The following is a 14,291-nucleotide window of genomic DNA, read 5'->3' on the forward strand; positions in this document are numbered from 1 at the left end:
CACATTTCTAGAAGAATTATTGATCAAACCGTATTCAAATTCAATATGACAAACTTTTACGATTAATTACAAACTATTTTGCAAGCTACTTTGTGTCCAAAAAAAAGAAAGATTGACTTGATTGAGAACGAAACAAAAATTCCGAAAACTGATAGGAAGAGAATGATTAACAACAAAATAAAAAGATTAGCCTACACTTTATATCAATCGGTCCCAATCGGCAGGAATATACCAAGTACGGAAAAAACATATCTTCCCACGTGTTCGTGTTTTGGTAGTTTTATCGTATTTGAAAGCGTTCCACAACTTGATGTTTTTCTTCATTAATATCAGGTCACTAGAAATGATAAAGCCTGGGTAATGCACAGAGAGCATCCAGGATACTGCGTGAAACATACAAACTCAATGTACTGAAATCAATGTATCTCAAATATTATGCAAAATGTTCGTTAAGTTAAAAGCTTTGGTAAATCACTACTCTAAACCAAAGAAACATATGGAAACTGTGCAATTGGGAAGGATGTTGACATTGGAAGAGACGTTCTAAAAATAACTTGCAGAATAGCAAGTTAGACCAAACACAATTGGGCGCATTTTTCAAAACGCATGTTAAACTTTCTAAAAAAAATCCTTCTAAATTTGATGAAAAAAGCAATGATAGATAGTTTGGCGAGCTCACAAAACATATAAAATAAAACCAAACGCAAACAAAAAAAATCTATCTGCTAAAGTAAAGCACAGCCTCATTTGAGTAACCTTCTAATGCCGGTTCTATGTTTTCAGTGCAGAGCGCAATCCGAGAAAACGAAATAATATACATTGTGAAAAGATAAATTTTAAGGCTTTTGATTTGTTAAGTTTCTCAGTTTGTTACTATGTTAATAGGCTGTGTAAGATATTCTCACAAAATATCTTTCAAGCTTTTCGCTTTCTCCTGCCACTTTTGAGAGTGTTTCTCACACTGTTTATTAACACAGTTATAGCGGTTACTCACGATGTTTCTTTGGGCATTTTTTGTGAACTTGGTCACGATACCATGATCAAATTTCTTCAGGGGGAGCTCAAGATGAGAAATTTCTACAAATCTGAACACAATTCAAAAAGGGGCTATAAAATTTCGAAATATCGATTGAAACCGAAAAAATTATGTATAAGTTCCATACTTCAGACGAGGGACTTTGAGTGATACACAACTATAAGTGGATAAAGGTTGATCAGTGATAACCAACGGACTGTTAACCACTACCGACACCGATTTGCTGCCATAACCTGCACTGCCCAAACGATTAAACATAATCCTAACCGACTGGTTGACAACGACTTCGTACAACAAATGTCTAACTTACTAAAATCACGTCAACTTTATGAAGATGATGTGAAGCGTAAATTCAGCCGACCAAATTTGACATGCCGCGTGTTTTGCTTTATTTGTTGACGGGAATAGTGAGGCCTCAAACTCAAGTCAGAGTGAGTGAGTAAGTTAAATCTGTGTAAAACTTGATTCCATTCGCCAAGATGATTTATTTAGACTTATTTGAGGCCAAGTCCGCAATATAATTCTGAATGATTAAAAATTTCGAAATTAAAGAATCGAATCTCCATTCCATCTCACTCACTCTAACTTCATCATTAGATGGGAATCATTTGCCTATTACCCAGGAAGCCATTACGCTTGATGCCTACGCTGCGAGCTATTTTGCATCCTTATGTTGTGGGTATTAGTGTGTCAATCATTTCCATAACGCAACAGACGCATGTCTGAACACTTGAAACGCCATACATTACACAAGATTGAGCGTTATTATCTGTAAACCATCGATTCTGTCCGGTGCGACTGTATAGTCTTGATTCGATTTTCTTCTTCCATTTCAGATAGCAACTATGTTCCTTACCTTGCAATTTAAATAGTTTGTTTAAAATAATGCCATAAAAATGTTATGTTTGTTTCTATCAACAACGTAACATCCCTTTCCTTCGTCCATTCGTACCACTAACATAGATGAATTAAAAACCACATACCGCAGCCATTTTGAAGATGATCATCCTGTGGATCCTATTTTACTAGCGTAATTTCTACCTCCGTACACAATGATGGTCAAGATGCAACCTAAAGATAAAGGACAAAGTAATACATTGTTGAAACTTAAAACAACACCATGTTCGAAATACTTACGTCACTTCAATCGACTTTCACCGACGTCAAACACGAACGAGAAGATCGCTGATCGCTAAAGTTGGACACATCCTTTTTCGGCGCTTTCTCTGCTTCATTATGGATATAATATGGATAACGGAAGTCTTTGCAACAGTGGTGGTAACGTTGTTGGTGTTACCGTTGCTACTAGTGGACGTTGCTGTGCAGATGATAAAGCCAGGTGCGGTAGCAGTGTTGGCTGATTCGATCACCGGAAACGTGGCGGCATCATCGGCAGCATTGGAGCCCCCGGAAACATGACACCCATGCCGGGTACGGTTGGAATTTGCGTTAGTAACCCACCTGTCCGACGTAGAAAAACAACGGGAAGAAGCAAATACATGAACGAACAACAGTATTAGAAAGGGTTTACGGTGTGATGCTTCGCTATTTAACGTACGCAGGAACTAGATTATTCGATTTTTGGGGGGTTTCATTCTTTATATATTGATTCCGAACCAAAACGACGCTGATAATGGTGAAGGTGATGATTGTGGTTGTGATGGTATTAGCGGTAGTAGTAGTAGTATTAGTATAAGTTGAAACAGTATTAATATTAATAGTATTATCAAGATAAAATTGTTAACAATTACTGTGAATAAAATAATTACATTAAATCAAAAGAATATATTTATAATAGCAACGGCAAAGTGTCAACAGAACGTGAAAATGAATACGAACAATTCCTTATCTTCCCATGATCCACTGGGATGAGGCTGATCAGCTTCAACGCTCTTTGCAAGCGTTCGAGGCGACCATTTTGCGTGAAGTAATCAGAACATTATATTGAAATCATAACGTTGCAGGATGAAAATTGCTCTGTGGAAAGTTCGCACTAGAAAACTAAAAAAAAATGTAAAACCAAAAACACTACAATATTTAACAACAATGTTAACACTATAAATTAACGATGAAGAAAGGTAGCTTACACAATCAACTTTTTACAGAACAAGTAAGAAAACCCCAGACACACGCTAACCTTACACTACGATAAAAACTACTTTCAAACAGTTCAAACTAAAAACTGAACCTCTATGTCTTCCGTGGAAGAATAGCTTAGAAGACTTTTCAAATGATCTTTAGTAAAATAGATAGTCTAATCTAGTAATTTTTATAAAGCAAGATCAAAGAGCTTCGTAAAGTGCAAAAATAATCATAATTTGAAAAGTGCGGAACAATTACTTTGTTTTTTTTTTAATAACAAACATCCACAAAAGTTGTTATCAAAGCATACAGAAAACAGTGCAAAAACAATAAAATTACATTAAGCAAATATCACTCAACCATGAAGGGATCATGACCTAAGAAGACAGACACACATACAGACACTCACACAACCACACACACGCACACTGTTACTACCGGAAGGGGTAGAAAACACATTTAAGTGATGTTAGTAGTATTTTTAAAGGCTTATCTTAGACACGAGGAAGAGTGGTAACAGGTATGAAACTATCATCCATCCCTTTACAATATTTTATTTCATTTTTCATTTCGCGACAGTACTGCACTGGTGTCCTGCAAAAGAAAAAAAGACAACAACAACAGGAATCGGCACTGTGGATGAAATCTCCGCCAACTGAACATAGCGAGCGAACCATATCCGTAATGGCAATTTCGAAAACTGCGTTGAATGAGTTATGTTGTTCGGTAAATATACTACTTATCATCCCTCCACCGGTTGGAACAATACTAAGTGATTAAATTTGCCGTTGATGTGTTATCATAAATCCGTTCGCTAAACGCTTTTATCATTTATTGAGCATGCAACCATGGTCAAGCTGAAGTATCTAGCTTTTATACAAAACTTATTATATAGCATTAGGAACATTGCAACACATCGTTTTTTTTAACTAATCGCTGACGAGTAAAGCGGGTTGGCATTCGAAAGGAACATCGTATTACCGTATCGAAAATAATGAATAAAAAAATTAATCCACGATCAACATAAATAAATACTCCACTGTTCAGTAGTAACACACCCAACTAGATGCTCTACTCACTAATACTACCAACGAAACAAATGGAAAACAAAATCTTTGATTTGGTTAAACCTGTTACAGGAATGTCTGATAATTCGACCGGCGAAGAACTAGAAGTCAAAAATTTATATTTAATTGTTAAAATAATAAATGTTACAGAAAATTTTAGATTTTTATTTGTCAAGCTAAATCTATTTAGTATAACTACTTAGAAATACTGCACACTTAGAAAACTGATAGTGCGGTGTCACGGTATAACCATTGTGCGAAATCAAGATTGAGAATGGTCACATGCACCATTAGGTTTCAAAACGATGTATTCTTATGTATCTAAAGAGATACAACGAATGAAATAAATTATTGTTGAACAATGAAGATGAGGAAATGGCTTGAAAGTGGAATAATAATGATAAAGTACTCACCATCAAATAAAAAACGGATACAAAAAAACTATGCTGAACGGTGTTAAAAAAAATGCATTCTATAAAAAGTGGGATGTGGTTAAATCATAAAAGAAGATGAAAAACGAACATGAGAATATTTAGGCATGCTAACTAAAAAAAACTCACGGATGATTTTGTTCAAGTTGTTAAAAAATCTGAATGTTTTTTCCGCTGAATGGATGAATAGAACATGAATCTGAATATTTTCAAATGAAATACTAAACCCGATTGCTAACAAAAATTAACGGTCGTCAGCGGCGATTTTTCAGTTTATGATTGTTTTATACTAAAAAAATAAAATAACGTTGACCATCTGATGATACTTATAGCATAACAAATGTTAAACCATAAATAATACTGAACCTAACAGAAGCAGTGGTGCCTGAGCCTAAATCGCTATTTTGACTGATGAAAACAGGATGGATTATTACGGTGTGAAGCGAAACACTCGTTTAGCAAGCTCACGCAAGACATGATAAGGATCTGTGGAGTTATAACAATCAATGTAGAGAAAAAGACATTTCCACAAGAAAACAGTAACCTTAGGAAAACATAAGCAAAAAAAACAGATACACTCAAAGGCAATATTAAGTGGTTCCGAAAAGAAGTGACAATGATAATGATACAGAGCTAACATTAGTGTAAAAAGAATAGATATTATAGTCTATATGAGCATAGGTGTGTGCCTCGCTATTATACCTTGGGCGGACACAGTTTTCGCACGAGGAAATCTCGAGTGCGGTGTACTCGAATTTGTGAGACGTCATTGCACTGTAGAAAATACGGGATACAATAAGATAGCAGAAGGAGATAACACCAATAAACACAATATGATATTGTTTCTCTTCGTTAGGACAAGTTACGGAATTAAGGTGACAGTTTTGGGAGCGGAGGACCAAACAAAAATTCATGAAAACCTTATGGAAGGAGTCGAAAAGGTTTGCCTTCACGGTTTGCTATTTCTGCCCAACGCACAAAGAACGACTTTCAGTACCGCTTTGCTAATCGTAACGACTTGTTTATGCTTTGACTCTCGCTTATCCACGATAAACCGAGCATTTGAGAAGGTGTATAAACAGTAACAGAAAATTGAAAGCATTAAGGGAAACTAAACCGAACATAATCGTTTTAATTATACATGCTACTTGTGAGGAGAAGTTTGGGAATGTATTTATAAATATGAATGAAGAAAAATATGTGTTTTGCAGCGTGTGACTTTTGCAGCATCACGACCATTTGTAAAATATATTTCAGAAATATGCTCCGTATGTAATAGGGCAGACGGTAGGTACGAAAAAGATGGCTTTAAAATAGTTGTTGCAAATGCAGGCAGTATAAACTAATTTGAGTAGCTTTATTTTGTAGATCTTGTGTTTGGATTCTGTAATGTAAAACGTTGGTTCGAACTTGAACCAGAATAGAGCAACTTAGGAACATTAATTGCTTTCTACTAATTCAAATGCTTCTTCTACTAATTTCAACCTCCAACTGGCCTGTTTGTTTACTATCAACGTATTCCACCACCTAAAATATGCATACGGAATATGAGTCACCCATTGTATGTCCGGAAATACATACAATATGAACTAAGTATAACATTCATTTACTCCAATATTACTACATGTGTACCGAAGAATAAACATTAGTTATGGTTAAGAAGCAAAGTATAATTATTATTTTTTTAACGGAGGAAAGACAAATTCAATAACATTTTTAACTTTCTTTGATACATTAACCCCTTCACAGTTTGGAATTGGAATTCCAAGCGGATAGATAGATAGTTTATTGCTAATCACAATAACAAATAATGCATATGCAAACTGACTGATCATTTAATTAAAAAATCCCCAAAAATGTTTCGGAAAATACAATTTTTTCTTCGTTTCTAGATCAAAAACTATATAAAAACGCAAAAAACAGTGTGCCAATTTTTTGAGCAATTTTCTCAACTTAGCTGGACTGTGAAGGGGTTAAAGAAAACAAATGGGCTTTATTTATCCATATGTTAAGTCAATATTTTTAATAATTTTAATTGATAAATTGATCTGGCCAACCGGTTGCCACCGTTTCAAACTACAGTAGACTAACAATTTTCCAGTTTTTTAGTCTTCCATATACATTTATTCGTTCAATCATGAAAAAATGGAACAAATGTAATGGTCGAAAAAACGGTTTTATCAAATTTAATCACTATAGAATTACTTCCTAGCACAACTGACAAAATGTGCCAAAGATGGGGGTTACAACTCTCAACACCACGCATTTCTAAAATCTTATGTTTTAAATAAACTTTGATGGCGATGTACTGATTTGTATGGTTGGGTTGTTCTTCGGACATTTTGCGGATTATCCGCGATTGTTGTTCTACCTTTTTCAATCGGACAATCGGGAGTATATGATGAATGCTAAGCTGTCCAGGATTTTATAAAATATATTCTTCGATACATCCACAATACCGCATCGTCCCGGAATTGCGGAATGAACCCTAGTTTCAAATATGCACGAAAATGGAGCAATCATATCCCTTTACATGTTAGGCTTTACAAAATAAGCATCTCTAAATACGTAGGGAAGTTCAACTGTCCAAAGCCAAGGCCTTCCAATATGGGTCATCTGAAGCTAAATCGTTCAAACTAATCGGTGATATTGTTTATGTTTTATTCCAATAAGATTGTGATTTGGATTTGAGCAAATTCTTCCTTTTATATCATTTTGCTCGAAGTTTAAAAGTTTATTAACATCTAAACAAATACATTCGAAGTATATACTCAAATTAAGTTGGACAGCAAAGAATTGAACACACATTGCTTATCCAGCTTTCTCGTTCGTGCAGTCTAATCTAAAGAGTACGTTTTTGACCGTTTCATTTTTAAATCATTTTTATGTCTCGTTAATTTAACTTATTCATAACTAGCTCAGGCAGATTAATTAAAAGAATCTGCTTTTGAAAGTTCGCAACATTCACTCATTCTTAACGCGCATAGCTTTAAATAGACTATTCTAGTTCAAATTGCTTGGTTAGGTCAAATTGTGAGGTAGATTAGAGACAGTTTGCAAATCTACGTCACCAGAGGCCACCTTAAGCAGGTTCTACGGTCGTGTAAGGATAAATTGTAACTAAAATTCGAAAATGAGTGATTGCAAGTGGCAGTACGAAAAAAATGCTCTCATCTAAAAGTCCCTTAATACGACTCTCTGCTTTTATACAACTTTTTCTTTTCTGTTTAGTAAATCCATGGGAATTTACTAAATGCTTTTAAAATTTTTGTATTTATGAATAATTGATTGCCATAATTTACAAAGCAAATTAATGTGTTTTCTGGATCGAATCCAATAGTAACGTTACATTTAAGTACTGATTTTACAATATCGTAAATGAAAGTTTTACATTACAAAATCCACTACAAGTCTTACAGCTATGCAATTATTCATACATAGTCGTATAAATTGACGATAAACAAAAGCTTCATTAATGTAAAACTGCACTAATTCTATGTAAAAAAAACATCCAAAATTGAGCGGTACTCAAATAACTATCGTTATAATTATTGAAGATACCGAGTACACTGTTTAACTTGAATTGTTTTAATTTAGTGTGTTTTCCATCTAAATTTGCACATCACTTTAACTCGTAGTACGGGCAAGTGGTATCTTAGTTCTATCAATTCCTTCAGTGTCTATGTGTGTGTATTTTTTTACCCTGTGGTTCAACTTGTTTGCACAAAAAACTTTACGCTATCCTTTGTAAACAGCCCAGAAGCGAAAGGTAAATCAACTGTTTTTGGAAGGGTAATGATCACTTTCGATAATATTGATTGTACCTACCTGGACCAAGACCCATTTGTGGTGGACCAGGGCGTAACATGTTACCCCCTAGCAGCGCCAAATTTCCCCCGCCCGGTGGGCCAAGGGCCAACCCTTGGCGCATCATTGGTTGCATTAGCGGCATGGGTCCTCCTAGCGACACCGGAACCTAAAAGTACAAGCCATACAACACAATTAGAGGAGATAGGATCGTGAGTACTTATGCTTATGCTGTTCTTATGCTAGTGTTGTGGCGACATTTCTAGTGCAAGCAGTTTCAACACTTTTCTGTGAAACATCTATAAAATTATCTCATCTCCGAATCAACGTAATGAAGTAAACGTCTACGAAAAACACTGAAAGGAAACAGAAATACTCACCACATACCTCGCACGATGCTACCAGATTAGCTATAGATTAAAGCGAGCTACGAGCAATAGATTTTTTCAGTTACCCTTAACCATGGCTGTTGTCACCTTACCCACAACACTAGTCTATAAAGTTCAAAGTACTACTTTCTAGATTTGTTATTGTTAAACTGACCATTCCAATTGGCATTCCCGGTCTCGAGGCGGCAGCGGCGGCAGCATTGGCCACGGCTGCATTCGCTGCCTGAAATCGTTGAATCATTGCGGCACGATTCAATTCCTCAATCTGCTTATGATGGTTCGCCGCAGCAGCCTGAGCAGCATGCGCTATCACGGCGGCTTGCTGGAAAGCGCACAAAAGTGAGGATAAGAAAGGGTCCGCGTTGTCTTGGCGTTTGATCGTTTAATTTGTTAATGATAGGTTTTTGAAAATGAGAAAGGAAACAATATGTGTGTGTGTGTGTGTATTTGTGTGAGGTTGAACAACAACATTTAACTGAAAGGGTATCGGTAACTGACAGCATTCGCGGGAAGGGGATAAAATATAAACTGAGTATAATTCTATTGAGCAAGAGGAGAACGTTTGATATTGCATAAATTGTGTCATTAATTTTGCCCGCACTTCTTGGATGATGACAACTAATTTACGAAACGGATGGAATCCTATGCCGAAAAATATGGCAGTTTATAAAACATCACATTTTCTGATCTGCAAATTTAGCAGCAACCTTCAAGTATCACCAAAAAGAATGGCCAGCAATAAACGATGATACACGCATAGTACTTGAAGAGCTAAGAGCAAACCTTAAGCGTCTTAAATATACTAAGGAACGGGAAGAGTAAACCCCTGTAAGAAAGGTCAATAGAATACTGAATGAGGGACAATGAGAACAATCAATTCAATTAGTAGTACCCACACCCATGCATAGTAATAAAAAGTTCAAACTTGGGTGACTGTTATGGAACGATTATCGGGTAAAAAGTGCTACAATATTAAACAAATGAGAGAAATGCAACAGAATTAACAAGGTTTTGTAAGGGAGGGAGGTGATAAAGCAGATGCGATCAATTTTCCATCCAAAATACTTTTGAGAACAGTTTAACTTAAACAATTAACCAAAACCCCACAAACACAACAAACATATCTCGACGGGAGCTCATTACGATGCAACTACCAGTGGACTCTTCGCAGAAGCATCCGTTAAGAGCATCTTCAACCAATCAAATCAACACTCAATGTTCTACACTATCCTCCGACTCAAATGCACAATTTAACCGGACACAAGAACCAGAGGTGAGCTCCTGCACACGCAACCTCTCAATACTCAAGAAACGCTACTCAGTGAAATGCGGACAGGAGAAAGACGAAAACGGGAAACAGGATAAAGAGAAAGGAACACTTGTTACAAAAACACTTACTTCTTGCGGCGACATCATACGATTGTCCTTCATCGAGGCCGTTGTCTGGGTGTTGGAAGCAACTGTCGCTGTTCCGGAGGCGGACGAAAAGGGTGACAATTGCTGAAGCTGCTGTTGCTGTTGTTGTTGCTGCTGCTGTTGCTGCTGTTGCTGCTGCTGTTGCTGTTGCTGCTGTTGTTGCAGATGCTGCTGATGTTGTTGCTGCAGATGTTGCTGATGCTGTTGTTGCAAATGCTGCTGGTGCTGTTGTTGTTGTTGCTGGTGGTGTTTAAGCTGCGCTTGTGCCTGTGCCTGCAGTTGTTGCTGAGCTGCGGCCACGGCGGCTGCCACTTGCGCCTGCTGCTTTTCCTGCTGCTTCTGCTGCAGTAACTGTTGCGTGGCCTGCTGAATTTGCTTGTGATACTGTGGCTTTCGGGCACGTAGTTCCTCCAAGCTAAGATCTTCCGGTGGATGGACAATCTTCGACGTGGCCGTTCCCGCGTTCGGTATCACAGAAGAGGCTGCCGCCTTTGAAGCGTCACCGCCACCCAGTCCATTGTTGATGTTGTTGTTGTTTGCTGCAGCGGCAGAGATGGCACTGTTGGTCGTTGGCGGTGCGCTAATTGTGGCCGAGCTGTACGCAGGGAAGGTAGCTTTCGATGTGCTAGCTACCGTCGCCACGCTGGCGGCTGCGGCCGGGAAGAGCGGCCGAGGTGCGGCTCCCATCATCGCAGGCATCATTTGCATCCCGGGTGGTACCATGTACGGGTTCATGCCCCCCATCGCTCCCATCATGGGGTTCATGCCGTACGCCGCTTGCAAATGGGGCGCAATCATATTCTGCATCATCATCCCTTGCGAAACGGTGGTAGCTGAAAACGAAAGCGCACCGGGTTAGCTATAAATGATTCCAAATGTTGGTTCACATTGTACCCTACCTTCGGGTTGTTTCATCTTCTTGTGCGCTGGCTCCTCCTCCTCCGATTCCGAGCGGTTACCGTTTTTCTGCTTCTCATGTTCACGAATATCTTCCGGTGGAATGCCTTCCATGCCATAGATTTCAATCACTATATTCGACCGGTTCGGGAGCGAGTTCGGCACCTTATCGATCGATTCCTTGTGAACCTGCATGCAATGTATGGAAAGGCCTGGACCGGTGTAAAGCTTTTTGTGGCAGATGTGGCATTTGAAATGCTTTGCCTTCTGATGCTGTACTAGAATCTTCTCATCGTCGAACTCTCGGTTGCAGTACCTATGCAAGAAATCGGACAGAAAACCGCTAAGGAAAACTCATTTCGCCAATAGTTACATGTTTAGTAGAATTTCGCTTTCGATCACCAACAATACAACAACATTATATAATCAGCAAACAACTTTATGCATACATTAGCAGACCACAATCTTTCTACAACACAGAGAAGGGATTTTAAATGACGCACCATCATCTCGGATGGGCGGATGCTCAAGTAGGTAAAATATATTTTTATAAAAAAAGGATACCAGCACCACGGCTTCGATGCCTTCTTCTTCTTGCGACCCATATCTTCGCCTGATGTAGGTAGAGTAGATCGGCGTCAAGTATCAGTGCTTGGGGGCACCAATTTTATCACAAACTCCACCTCACAACCTCAATCTGCTCCGCACGCCGAATGACACTTTCAGGTGCTCGGGCTCTGCAGCACTTTTGTGCTGAAATCGTTCTTCGTCACGGAGGCTAACAATTTCACGTAATTGTCGACTATTAAACAACACCTATCAGACAACTTCACTTTGAATGCAGTCAGGGCACGGCAAGGTACAAAATCAAAGCTAACTGAACAAGAATTATTTAGTCTAGTATGCTAAATTTTCACTTTTACAGACGCGTTAAAATTTTCTGCTGTCTTGCGCTGCAAAATGTGTTTAGTGTTGGCAAGATTCGCAAGATTCGAAGATTAGATCTCTAGGCGGATTCTATAGGATTGGATCCCATTTGACGGATTCGGAACAGATTTCATTCGCTTGGGATTTGAATCAGTTTTTTATTTATTTAATTAATTATGAATCAGTCTTGATTTGTTTGAGAATCGTTTTGATTCGATTCTGACTAGATTTGATTCAAACTTTATCGGAATCTATTTAAATTTGATGTGACTCGATTCAGACACGAAGTGTCCGTCACTATTAAAAGTTTTGTAGACAACCTCCTCGACTACACAATTCTTGGAACAGGGCTGCATTTAAATGCTGTCAATAAAAAACTGAATTGACAGCAAAGTGACAGCACAGCCGTTAAAAATGAGTCCCCACGTGGAATATTTGTGTGATTCCTAGAATATAATAACTAAATCAACAAAAAATGTTAAATTACATTTAAAAATAAGTTCAAGCATATTTGAATGTTACTTACCTATCCCATGTTACAGTCGATACCCCTGACGGGAAATAATTCCAAAGGCATCCAAAACAAATTTCTTCGCATTTATTTCAATGGAACTTTAAAATCTAAATAAATAAAAATTAATGCATCGTTCATCAAATATAAATCCAATTTCAGTTTGTGATTTTGAAATGTTGAATACACCCAATTCAAAACAAATTACACCTTTCTCAAAACTTTACATCAAATAATTAAACGCCTTTTTAGTTTGGTCGATGTGCATACCCATTTCTTAATTTTTCACAGTTCAAAAACTAATGGCAAACGTATTGAATTCATATAAAATAAAGTTTGGTCATTGTGTTTATCAGTATTTAGCTATAAGCCGGTGTATCCAAATATTGACTTTTATACAAACATATTAAAACGATTATTTTTATAAACTAATTGGGAAACATATTCAATTTATTAACTTCTAGTGTTAATCCATGACTTTCACACATCCAATGGAATGACACTTTGATCTTAGCCTTTAGGCCGAGAAGCGATCCAATGGAATGATATTTTATATATATTTATGTACTCTGAAATATTTTTTTTTTTAAATATTGAACATAAATCGTGATAAAGTTTAAAACGTGAAAATCGCGGTAGTTCTAGTCTTCATAAGGGAATTCGGTAATTGTTTTATCAGTACCAACCTATTGCTGTGTGTATCCAACCGTTATTTATACTTTTACAAAAATATTGATGTTAATACATGCAATACATGCTGCAATAAATCGGTTGCAAAATCTGGCAATAAAAACTGAGGAAACAACTGCTGCAAAAATTGCACTGCGACCAGTTTTCGTTCTTTGTGGGTTTAAATTGAACCACAACCATCCATTTTATCTTCGCATCTTTATATACTCAGCAAGGTACAATTGAAATAGCTATGAACTGATATTCCAGAGGAGCAATTACTTTTGTCTCCAGAATTGGTTTACTAGGTGACATTGAACGCAATGCAGTGCAATACAGCCCAGAGTATTTTTAGCATCGTAACAACCTTGCCTGGCCAGTTCTTTCATTTATTAAAGTTATTTTAAACCACAAGGCCAACAACACCGCCGGGTTATTGTACGTTAATATTTTCTGCCGGCGAACGTTAAAAAACAGCAACAAAACTAAACCGATTCCTTCCTTCCTGTATCATAAAACGCATTGCAAAATGCATTGGTATGGAAGCAGTTGCAGCAACTTGAACGATTACTCATGATCAGTGCAGATATTTTATTTACCTGGTCATTGGCGTGAAGAGATTGCACTAAACATATGTCCACTTGGGCAGTATAAATCATTTAATGCTTCTCACTGGGAATTGTTGATTGCTTGTTACTGGACCTGTCGTCAGGTCATATCTCATGTTTTGGCACATGAGATCCCTGAACTAAAATTTGAAAACTTTCTCAGAGCAGATAAACATAATGCTTACCATTATCTTCTTACGCGAGCATAAATTGAATGTCCAGTTCAAGTGTAATCGATTGCGCAATTCCACCGGCCTGAAGCGCACCAGATAACAGTGTGATGTTTTTTGTGCAGTCCGTTGCTATTATTTATTTGCTCCAAAACACAACCACTCATCCACCTATGGAACGGCTTCAGTTCGGGTCAGAACAACGGAAATAAATTTGTAACCACAAAGACCAGACCACGTCAGAGTTGCAGTTATCAATTTTCAACAAATCGTGGACCGCG

At 37.4% G+C, this 14,291-nt stretch overlaps 1 protein-coding gene across 2 annotated transcripts; it reads right to left on the reverse strand.

Annotated features, from left to right (window-relative positions):
- Window positions 1-187: 187 nt before the first annotated feature.
- Window positions 188-12,081, reverse strand: LOC131267226 (BUB3-interacting and GLEBS motif-containing protein ZNF207). Of its 2 annotated transcripts, XM_058270041.1 has the most exons (7): window positions 11,690-12,081; window positions 11,128-11,441; window positions 10,211-11,061; window positions 8,967-9,134; window positions 8,445-8,592; window positions 2,174-2,497; window positions 188-2,107 (listed from the first exon to the last, which is right to left on the reverse strand). In XM_058270041.1, exons 1-6 carry the CDS (start codon window positions 11,728-11,730, stop codon window positions 2,403-2,405), a joined length of 1,617 nt encoding a protein of 538 aa, XP_058126024.1. In that variant the 5' UTR covers window positions 11,731-12,081; the 3' UTR covers window positions 188-2,107; window positions 2,174-2,402. The 2 variants fall into 2 exon arrangements, with proteins under 2 accessions (XP_058126024.1, XP_058126025.1); XM_058270042.1 differs by lacking the exon at window positions 8,967-9,134.
- Window positions 12,082-14,291: the final 2,210 nt, after the last annotated feature.

This window comes from Anopheles coustani, chromosome 2, assembly GCF_943734705.1.
Source record: "Anopheles coustani chromosome 2, idAnoCousDA_361_x.2, whole genome shotgun sequence".
Taxonomy (NCBI): Eukaryota; Metazoa; Arthropoda; class Insecta; order Diptera; family Culicidae; genus Anopheles; species Anopheles coustani.

Coding starts and splice junctions, on each gene's coding strand:
- LOC131267226 (XM_058270041.1), bottom strand. CDS start 11,730: ATGGGTCGCAAGAAGAAGAAGGCATCGAAGCCGTGGTGCTG. Junction 9,135..10,210: donor GTATGATGTCGCCGCAAGAA/GTAAGTGTTTTT, acceptor TGCGCTTTCCAG/CAAGCCGCCGTGATAGCGCA. Junction 8,593..8,966: donor CGGGAATGCCAATTGGAATG/GTCAGTTTAACA, acceptor TTGTACTTTTAG/GTTCCGGTGTCGCTAGGAGG.